This window comes from Lycium ferocissimum, chromosome 6, assembly GCF_029784015.1.
Source record: "Lycium ferocissimum isolate CSIRO_LF1 chromosome 6, AGI_CSIRO_Lferr_CH_V1, whole genome shotgun sequence".
In the NCBI taxonomy this organism is placed as follows: Eukaryota; Viridiplantae; Streptophyta; class Magnoliopsida; order Solanales; family Solanaceae; genus Lycium; species Lycium ferocissimum.
This window is the reverse complement of record NC_081347.1, coordinates 53,256,490-53,267,690: the sequence shown is the minus strand read 5'-3', so window position 1 is coordinate 53,267,690 and position 11,201 is coordinate 53,256,490. Positions and strand designations below refer to the sequence as shown.

The window sequence follows — 11,201 nt, the reverse complement described above, 5'->3', positions numbered from 1 at the left end:
TCATCTGAATCACCACCAGAAATGCCTCAGTTTCTAGAGCAAGGCAGAGTGAAGAAATTAACGAAACAATTAAATACCCTTTTATCTTTTTTACCTAAATACTCTAATTTAATATTTTGCCATTCATCTGGTAAGGAGATTGGTGGAGCAGTATAGGGAGAGGAAGAAGGACTTACATATGGTGTTCATCAACCTGGAGAAGGCTTACGACAAAGTTTTCTAGAAAAGCTCCACAACCAATTGGAACCTATTCTGAAGATACGTTCCTCTTCCTAAATAGTTGCCATGGAATTAATGGAACAACTAAATTATATACATTCACATTCTGCCAAGCCAAGAATTTAACTACATATTTACCAATGTTTCCCAGTTATTCGAATCTCACTTTTCTTTACTTCTTCTTTCTAACTAAATTACGTTACGTGAAGTCTTAAAATCATAACACTATTTGATTTTCTACTGATGAAGTCATGCAGTTATTCGAGACAGTGATTCAAACTTTGAAGAGATATTGATTTGCTACTGCTATTTGTTGGTTTGTTGATATACGAAAATTTTCTCCTGCACTTTGCCTCATGTAACTGGATTGCTAAAAGCTTAGTCAGACGATCGACTACGATATTTAATACTAAAGATATTCTTCAACAATTTAACTAATACTAAAGATTTTCTTCAACAATTTAACTCCAACTCAAGATAAACTGATTAGAGTGTATAAATAAAACCTAAAAGGAGTCTAAACCTAATAATTTAGTACAATACTACAACTTTTCTTCTCTGGGACTCTCCTATTACGATAACTTATTTGTTTCGTGTCTTTCTCAACTAAGGTACGTTTTGTTATTTATTTTCTTATAATTGCCCTTTTTCAAGACCAAAGTTTTTGCAGACATGGTTCATCTTATGATATGGTTTAATTGATAGTTTGTTTGATTTTATTTTATTTTCAAATTTTTGTTTAGGTTTTGTTCATTGCCGGGGGTTACAAAAACATGCAGTATTCTATTTTAGTATGTACGATAATTCAAGTCACATTATTCTAGCTATTGATACATTCGATTAAGGACTATCCTTGATAGTTTCATATTTTCATTTTCTTTTGTTATCTTGGAGTTTAGCTGTTCTTGAATTATCTGGACAGTTATTTCAAGGCCGTGAGATGAAATTAAGGACACACCAACACTTATCGATGCGGATATTAAAATGACATATATATAAGCAGTGATATTCTTTATAATGATCAAGCAATCTGCTCTTTGGCTTTGGAATACGACCTGACGACCTGTTTATTCCTTCGAATCAGTTTTGCTAATTTTGTTGTCCATATATCATGTAGTTTGTAAAAAGCTTATCCTAACTATCTTTTGTTGAATCTATCATGAAGTGCGTTGATGGAAAAAGGTTTTAATAAAGTTGTTCTTTTATAAAATCTAAATAACATATGCTACAATTTACAAAGTTATCAACCAATCAGAATCATCATTTTTCATCATCTATGTGCACAAATAATACTTAATTTATCAGAAAAGGCGACGACAAATTCATCTGGTCCGAATAAGTTATAAACAGTGGCGAATTTAGGGCCTTTTTTTAGAGCACGTGAACACATGGTCTCGCCGAAAAACTAGGTATTTTATGTATATATTTTCTAAAATTAGTATAATACTACCTACGAGAACACATACTACAAAAGACTAAATAGTGCACTTGATTGAAAATTGAGTGGTGAACCCATGCTTTAGAAATCCTAGATTCGCCTCTGGTTATAAACTTCCAAGGATTTCTGGTCCTAAAAAAATGAAATTACTTTTATATATTTGTTGATATGTATAAACTTTATGTTTATCATTTTAACCTTTAAGTACCAGCTAGGTTAGAAGAATAAAAAACATGACAATGTTCGAGCATTAACTTTTTGTATAGTCTAACTTGTATTTCAAACATAGAAAAATATTGCGATATATACATGATAATTTGGATACATACTTGGTAATAGTATATTGACATGAGATATACATGTTGCATGCAACACACGTATCCAGTTTTAATGACCCCAATTTTACGTTGCACTTTCAAGAAGAATATTACTGTTGACAATAAGAGTCATCCAAGTCTCGATAAAGCAACCAATACATATGAAAAGAATATACATCAGGAATATCATAAGAATTTCATTTGTATTAGATGAGACACGCTTCATTACATTTCAGTACTTCATAAAATCAAAAAGTATACAAAATGATATCAATTATATCTAATTACATTTTGACTGTTCATCTTCGTAGGATTAGACGATACCTAATCATCTTATTGACAACAATCCAATATTCGACAATCCACACTAATCATTTACAAAAAATTATGCTTTATTCTTTTGTGTGTAATTATTTACTTAAAATTCAATTTAATAATATTTTAAAATTATTTTAAATATACATTTATTACATGACTTAATATATAAGTGTAACACGCGTACCGAGAAAAACTAATTAATTTAAAATAGAAAGGGAGTGTATTAACGTAATTAAAAAAATACTGAATCTTATATTGTTATGGGAAAAAACCAAAGGAACCATCAAAAGTACTCTCAAAAATAGGAAAGAAAAGAACTGAAGAACAGAAACTCTCCTAAACTGTAGGGGTCCACAACCTTCTTCCTCCAAGCTTAACCTTCCATCCCTTCTTTATGGATCTCCCTCTTTCTCTTTCTCTGTATTTTTTATATACACATGGAGTCATATGGTAGAGTTATTTAGATATTAATAATATAGCGAATAGTTAGGAGGAATATTTTATGTAGTTAAGAGTTATCATGTACTTTCTCTGTTTCAAAATATTTGTCTTACTCCCGTTTAAAAAAGAATTATTTTTTTTGGTAATTATTTAATTTTAACTTTTCATATAGCATGTTTAAAATCACAAGATTAAAGGACATTTTGACACATTTTACACATATTTAATTTAAGACAATAAAATTCAACAGTCTTCTTTACTTCCTTAAACTTTGTGTCCAATTAAAATCAGACAAACATTTTAAAACAGAGGGAATATTGTTTATTCTACCCTCTGTTTTACATAAAATAACGTATATATTCACTCATAACTTATACATATGTTAGTTATAAAGGTTTTAAAATTACAAATCAAACAATTAACTTTATACATGAATAATTTCCTTCTAACTAGTTACCAAACATAATTATTATGCAAAATTTAATATTTACATAACTCACCTCCGAATTAACTACAAAAGAAGCATATACCAAAACAACATATCCAGTATGCAGCCCGTTTGGATTGACTTATATAAACAAAATTTTTCTTTATAAGTGAAAAAAATAAGTTGGGGTAGTCTAACTTATTTTTTGGCTTATAATTTGTTTTCGACCTTTAAAAACGCTTTAGATAAACTAAATTTAAATGGGTCCAATTATTTTTTTTGAGAATTTATTTTAAGAAAAATAGACTTTTTTTGTGGCCAAAGTACCAAACACTCTAAAAAGCTGAAAACAACTTATAAGTCAATCCAAACGGGCTCATAATGTCTTAGTATGTAAACAACTGTTGTTTGGAATGAACAGTATTATTTATTATTTTACTATATATTTCTTTAGTTGTTGACATAAAATAGGGTGTTTAGAGAGATAAAAGACTCCTCAGAGAAATCATGCCTCAAAGCAGAAGCCAAAGTCTACTACTTTGTTTGCACAGAAAATCCACAGAACAAACTTAGTCGAAACCGAACCAAAAAATTTTTTTTTTAAAAAAAGAGTGACCCTTCTGTACACAGCAAAAAAAAAAAAAAAAAAACACACACACACACAGAGTAGAATTTTGAGTTGAAGATGTATACATAGAGAAACATAAAGAGAGAAGATTGTTTTTTTTTTTTTCCACATAAATCCAATCAGGTAATAGCCCTTTTGATATGTTTGAAATGTGTTCTATTTTGGAATTATTATTTTTTTTAACTGTTGCTGTTTTCTTTTTTCCATTTTCCGTTATTTTTTATGTTGTTAGGTGATGCTTTTTTATTAGATAAAGAGATCTAATAGAATCACTGAGATTGAAATGAACGCAAGATTTGAGTTAATGGGTGTTTTGCGATCTGAAATAAGAGATCTGAGTTGGTAAATTATTTGATAATTCTTGCATGTTCATTTGATTCAAAGTTGAATTTTTTATGTTGTTTTGGGTGTTTCTAATAAGGGTTATCTGTCATTTCTGGAAAATTTAACTATCTTGAATTGAAAAATTGAATCTTTACAAGAAGTTACTTATCTGGATTGAAAGTTTCTGTTCTTGCTTGCTCCTTTGATCCAAAGTTGAAGTTTTTATGTCACTTTTGGTTGTTTCTGATAAAGGGCATCCCTCATTTCTTGCAAATTTAACAATCTTGAATTGAAAAATTGAATCTTTGTGGAAGTCACTTAATCTGGATTGTTATTCTTTGTTCTTGGATGATTCTTTGATCGAAAGCTTCAATTTTTAGGGCGTTTTGAGGTTATTTCGATTCCAAGTCTGTAATTACTGGTGAATTCAATTGTCTTGGGAGGTCTACTGACATTCTTCAGTTATTATATGTATTGGTAAATGAATCTGTATACGAAGTCACTTAATCTGGATTGTTATTCTTTGTTCTTGTATGCTCATTTGATTGAAAATCTTCAGTTTTTTTTGGTTCTTTGAGGTGTTTCTGATTCTATGTATTTGTTATTTCTGGATATTTCGGTTGTCTTTTGAGGGTCTACTGGCTTCTGCAGTTATCGTGTGTATTGAAGAATCAAATCTTTGTAAGAATCACTTTATCTGGATTGTTATTCTTTGTTCTTAAATGAGTGTGTGGTCGTATATTTACTTCTATCGTTTCCTCTCATGACTATTCTTTCCATTTGCGTTATCTGGATTCGCTTTGTTTGTTATAAGATATTGACTTCTCTGGGATTGCTTTATTTTGTGATTAAGTTGACATGATGGAAATACAGTTATAAATTTTTTATATTGTGCTTTGTTAAGGGAGAACATTATTGTTCAGTTCTCTCTTCAGTCTTAGAATTCAACAGGTTTCTGTCTGTGTTTTGACGAATTCTTATTGGGAATTCTCTATTTTGCATGTCAATTCTCGTCAGTGGATATCAGCTTGGTGACGAGGAGCATCTTTAAGCCGTGGTATTGGTTCTTCTTTCCAGGTTGAACCTGGACGACATGTTGGAAGACCGGTCCTGTTTGGTTCCGAGGGATTTTCCAAGAGAAAGCAACTGGGCAGCCTGCATGAATTACAGCGTTGATAGGATTGAAGCTCAGCGCGGTAAAAGGCCATTGGAACATAATCAGGAGAATGAAGTTTTGCAACGCAAGTTGCCAAAGAGATCTGATTCTCCCAACGGAGAAGTTGCTCTAGATGACCAAGCTGGTAATCAACATAATACTGCAGATAATTCTGATTCGAGTTCTCTTATTCCTGTGATTGGCCGAGACAACTCGATTAGCTGTCTCATTCATTGCTCCAGATCTGATTATGGCGCTATTGCGTCTTTGAATACTAGCTTTCGCTCGTTAATTAGGAGTGGGGAGCTTTACAGATTGCGCCGGCAAAATGGTGTGGTTGAGCATTGGGTTTATTTTTCTTGCCAGCTACTTGAATGGGAAGCTTTTGATCCGACTCGTTCCCGTTGGATGCATCTACCATCAATGGATCCCAATGAATGCTTTGTGTTCTCGGATAAGGAGTCTTTGGCAGTTGGCACAGAGCTGCTCGTGTTTGGAAAGGAGATTTTGTCGCATGTCATTTATCGTTACAGTATACTGACAAACACTTGGTCATCTGGAATGCAAATGAATGCACCGAGGTGTTTGTTTGGCTCTGCCAGCCTCAGGGAGATCGCCATCCTAGCTGGCGGTTGTGACTCACAGGGCAAAATCCTAAGCTCAGCAGAACTTTACAATTCAGAGAAGGGAACGTGGAAGACTTTACCAAGCATGAATAAGCCGCGTAAGATGTGTTCTGCGGTATTCATGGACAAAAAATTTTATGTAATTGGAGGCATTGGAGGAACTGAGTCAATTTCACGATTGACCTGTGGAGAGGAATATGATCTGGAAACAGGAAAATGGACAGAAATCCCGAGCATGTCTCCTGTCCGAGCCGATGCAGATACGCCTGCTGCATCTGAAGCACCTCCTTTGGTGGCAGTTGTAAATAATGATTTGTATGCTGCTGATTATGCCGAAATGGCAGTGAGGAAGTACGACAAGAAAAATAAAGCGTGGGTTAGCATAGGAAGATTGCCTGAAAGAGCAGCTTCCATGAATGGTTGGGGTTTGGCTTTTAGAGCTTGTGGTGATAAGCTAATTGTAATCGGAGGGCCTAGAGCCATGGGCGAAGGCCATATCGAAGTGAATGCATGGGTTCCAAGTGAAGGACCACCTCAGTGGAACTTGCTTGGACGAAAGCGATCTGGTAGCTTTGTGTATAATTGTGCTGTCATGGGTTGCTGAGTTTCCAACCCCATGTGTACTGTAGCAGCGATTTTTGCTAATAGATACAGATTTGTTTTCTGGGGCAACAAATTCTTGCCAATTGGTAACATTTTCTCTTTCAAACTCCTCTTTTTTAATCTTTTTTCATAGTGGAGGATACCAAACTATACCCAATATTCAACAGAATTATGTTCTTTAGAAGGTCTTGAGTACAATTGAATTATCTTCTCCATTTTCAACTGCATAAAAATCCAAAGGTGGCCATCAAAATAGCAGAGGTAAAATAATAACTTGGAGATGGGAGCAATACAGTGATAGATTTTTGGGTTTCCTAAAGCTTCTCTGGAAAAATCATAGAAGGTAGTCTTACATCTGGTTTTTCTGTGATCCTTATTTTTCTTGACATTGTTGAGGAAGAGAAATAAGGTTCTGTAGTGATGTTCATTTGACATCTAGGTTTATGTACTTAATGATTTTATTCTTGTTGAGAGGCTACAGATTGAGATTACTTTTGACATAATTGGTATCTTTAGAAATTAGTTTCTGTTTGTGCTATTTTGAGCTTTATTCGTTTTATTGTGACAGATGGTGCATTAAAGGCATGTTTGTTCAATATCTGATGCTTACATGATAATTTACGTGTTTTGATATTTGAAAGAAGTACCACCTCAACAACAAGAAGTCAACAACATACCTAGTGTAAGCCCACAAAGTGGGGTTTGAGAGGGTAGAGTGTAAAGAAGTAAACCGAATAAAGAGTTAAGCACCAATCACGTAGTTGTTAACATTAATTATCGTCTTTTTTCCCGTGGAGAGAAGAATACGGGTTCATAGATGGTAGGCCAGCTTTTATAAATGTTTAACTTGATTTGGAATTTGAATGACAAGCTGCCTAATGCATAGTTGTCATTTAGGCTTAGTAGCTGTTTTAATTCATTCATAATCAGCTGGGAACTTCGCCTTTTGTGCGGATTCGAAGTTGTAAAATGGATAGATAGGTAGTAAGGATGCAATCTGAAAGCCTATACGTAAAACTAAACAAACCATTATTACCCATTTATGCATATTTTATGCCTTTAGTTTGAGAAGTTGTGGTTAATAGACATAATTTATGTCCTTACAGGCAAAAATGGGTACATGTGCATAACTTAAAATGATAGGGAGGGCATATTTTAATTTCTTTCATGGCAGGTTTTTCATATAAACATGTTGGTAACTTATGCTTGTGTGAGATCCTCAAAAGATGTTTCAGAAGTGTATATTATCTTTTTCAGATTAGTGAAGTCGATTTAACTCTTTATTCCAGTTACCATGTGTTAAGAGTTGTGGTGAACTGATACGTGTGTACATGTGTATTATGAATCTTAAAATCTTGTGGCATTGTGTAACTTGGTTCAGATTGTAATCAAGTATTCTCCAATAGTTGCACACATCTTTCTATTTTCTGAAGTGAAAATGTGTCCTCTCAAGTCTTTGGACTTTCTTTTGTCTATTTATAGCCTGTCCTTAGCCTAAATATTCCACCTACTTTGCTATGCCAAAAAGTAGAATTCTTTCAAGTGTTTTTGTTAATGAAAGAATGTAAAACCTGGGAAACACTCACCCTAAGTTAAATCAGTCTTATATAGTTGTGTTTTTTACTTCTTCGTGTCTAACGATCTTAGCAGAATGTGTTGTAAATGAATGAAGAGTGCTTAAACAAGAAAGGAAAGAATATACAGATTTGCAGTTTGATCAGTCGAAGTATGGTAAAAAGTCATAGGTGTAATTCACACTAGCAGTTATACATATTTATATGACTACTTGGGACTTATTATTGCTACTCTTATTAATTTGGTATATGGAATTGATTGGTATTCAATCGCTATTTTCCTGGAACTCTAAATTGATTCAATAATTATGTGTTAGTCCCAAATAAGTTGGGTCGGCTATAAACCCTGAATGACCGTGTTACTCTATTTAAACTCGAAACATACTATGCAAGTACAAATAAGGCAAAAGACATAAATCGACCCTCAAACTATACCTAAAATGTGGATATCACACTTAAACTTTTATGGTGACTTATTACACACATGATCATCTAAAAAGTGTATATATTTACCCCTTGAGAGCTATAACACCACTCTCATAAGATGGGGTGATTTACACTCACGAGCTACATTGACGCCACGTCATTGCCATGTCTAAATTTGTTTTCTTTTCCTTTTCTTTTCTTTATTTATAGATTGTTTTTTGTTAATTATATTTACCCTAATTAACCATTAAACCCATCATAATTAACCTCCTTCATCACTAATTCACCCCACCCACCTGTGTCATATCCCACGCCAACAAAATTTGAGCTCAGTCTTTTGAGCTAAATATGAACTGGGTTTCCATCAAATTCGGATCCGGTTTCTGACCGTGAAGAATACAGAGTGACCCATCTGAAGTTGAGGCTTAGATCTGTAAAATGAAGTAAAAAGAGAAGAGGACAGCGCCATGGCTGCAAAACGAATCGAATTTTCTCCATGCCCCGAATTTCAGTCCAAAATTAGCAAAATATCAACACCGCCTCTTAAAAAAGATGGAATCTTTCAAATGAATTTGAACGGAGGGAGTATTAGTAATTTTACTACTATTGCTGCTATCAACGTTACATCAATAGCAACAGATTTGTTATTATTAATTTTATGTGGGAAATTTCACAAGTATACCAATGGAGGGTTGTTGCCTTGGTTGGTTGGAGAAATCATTGACCAAGCAGAGAGGGCTCCGGATGGACTGAGGAGGTGCAGGTGAACGTGGTGGTTTCGGGTGGTTGGTGGTGAAGTTTGACCGGGGATTTTTTTTGGGAAAAATTAATTTCTTTATTTTTTTTGCTGTAATTTTAAATAAAACACGCCTATTTTATAATTATTATTATATTTTGTGCCACAAGCTTTCAGGGGTAAATAAATACACTTTTTAGATGGTCAGGTGTGTAATAGGTCACCATAAATGTTTAAGTGTGATATCGACGTTTCGGGCATGAAAAACTGCTTGCTCAAGTGAGGAAAAAATCACGGCCTATCTCTTATAGGACTTTCCCAAACTTCACTAAACACGAGCAGTTTAAGGTTACGACGACTTGTAAGGAACTGTTCCTAACAGTCCCCTCTACCCACTTACGCTATAAAAGTGTCTAACTGCTAGCAATTAACACCTCAATGACTCTATTCAGTCAAAGAGGTATCTTACAACTCAATACCAACTAACACCTATGACACATTCTAGGAGAGGTAAATAGATGGAACCACAACTAAAACTTAACTATTATAACTAAAGAACTTGATGAAAAATCTTGATACGCTCGGGTTCTTTGTTGACAGGTAGTTGGATCTTCTTGAGACTAGGCGTTGACTCCGCTCACTCTTGCTTCACGTTGGAATGCTGGGATTGTGGTTAAGCTCCAAAAGGTTATTCGTGATGTGTTTATATAGAAATAGTTGTCGCCTTGTCTTGTTGTATCCAACCAAATTGGTTTCATAATTGTACCTGAAATCAATCCTTGTTTGACTTGCATCTTCCTTCTTTCCTTGTATGCGTGTCGGCTTCTCCTTTTCCTACTTCAGAAAGGCTTCCAAATTATATCGACCCATAATACAGAAACTTTCAATTCATCTACTGTAGAGGCAGATTTAAAGTTTATGGGTTTCCACCCGTCTCAAATTAAAAAATAAAAAGAGACAAAACAAAGGCCTACAGGTGACCAAGGGGATTTGAACCCTTGACCAAGAAGAGTAGAGCTTACGGGTTCTATTCTCTGTCACTAGACTAACAACACACTTTGTTAATGGGTTCCCAACTTATATTTCTTATATATTTACTGAATTTTTCAATATAAATACCGGATCAGCGCGAATGTATGGGAGTTCGGGAACCCCATCTAATGATCTAAATCGGCCCCTATATATATATATATATATATACACCCACAAAAATGAAAGACATTAGTGAAAATTGGACAAGAACCTGTAAGACAAAACGGGTTGACCCGATTCTAGCTCCAAAGCTAGGACGGCCTATAAATTTTTTACCTATTATTTACCAGCATGTCAATTTCTTTAGTTTTCCACCATCAACTTTTTGTCATCATGAGATAAGAAAGCAAAATCCCTTTTCTTTAATTTCCTCTTAAAAATGTAGAAATAAGAGAAAAATAAAGAATAATAGTTCATTTTTAGACTCTTTTTAAAAAGGCGAATCTAAGATTTCTAGAATATGAGTTCACCACTAAAAAAAGAAAGAAGAAAATATATTAAGTGGGAATTGATCTCTAATCATTTAGGTAAATAACTCAACCTTCAAACAAGTACATAATTTAGCCTTCTTGTAGTATGGGTTCCAACAGATAATATTATACCAATTTTAAAAAATATATACATAAAATACCTAATTTTACGGGAAGACCATGGGTTCACATGCCCCAAAATTATCACACAAATTCGGCCCTGTCAGCACCCCTTATCAAATGGTGTAATGTAAAGTTGCTTGAGCCTGCAACTTAAATGACCCAAAAAGTGGTCGGAGGTACTAAAATAACCCATTAAAAAAAAGTTACCAAACTAACCTTTGCGCACTAATTTAGTGCGCAATAGGACCAAACTGTAAATTTACAATTACGACCTATTGTGCACTAAATTAGTGCGCAATAGTTATTTAATAAAAGTTCCCACCATCTTCCTCACCCCGACGGT

At 34.0% G+C, this 11,201-nt stretch overlaps 1 protein-coding gene across 1 annotated transcript; it reads left to right on the top strand.

The window, feature by feature from the left end:
• The first annotated feature begins 3,762 nt into the window (after window positions 1-3,762).
• LOC132059810 (F-box/kelch-repeat protein SKIP11-like) lies at window positions 3,763-7,035 on the top strand. The gene is made up of 2 exons (XM_059452591.1): window positions 3,763-3,911; window positions 5,130-7,035. The coding sequence occupies exon 2, from the start codon at window positions 5,206-5,208 to the stop codon at window positions 6,496-6,498; it is 1,293 nt and encodes a 430-aa protein (XP_059308574.1). The 5' UTR covers window positions 3,763-3,911; window positions 5,130-5,205; the 3' UTR covers window positions 6,499-7,035.
• Window positions 7,036-11,201: the final 4,166 nt, after the last annotated feature.

Bases quoted from the DNA above. Each gene is read 5' to 3' on its own strand.
- LOC132059810 (XM_059452591.1), top strand. From the start codon at position 5,206: ATGTTGGAAGACCGGTCCTGTTTGGTTCCGAGGGATTTTCCAAGAGAA.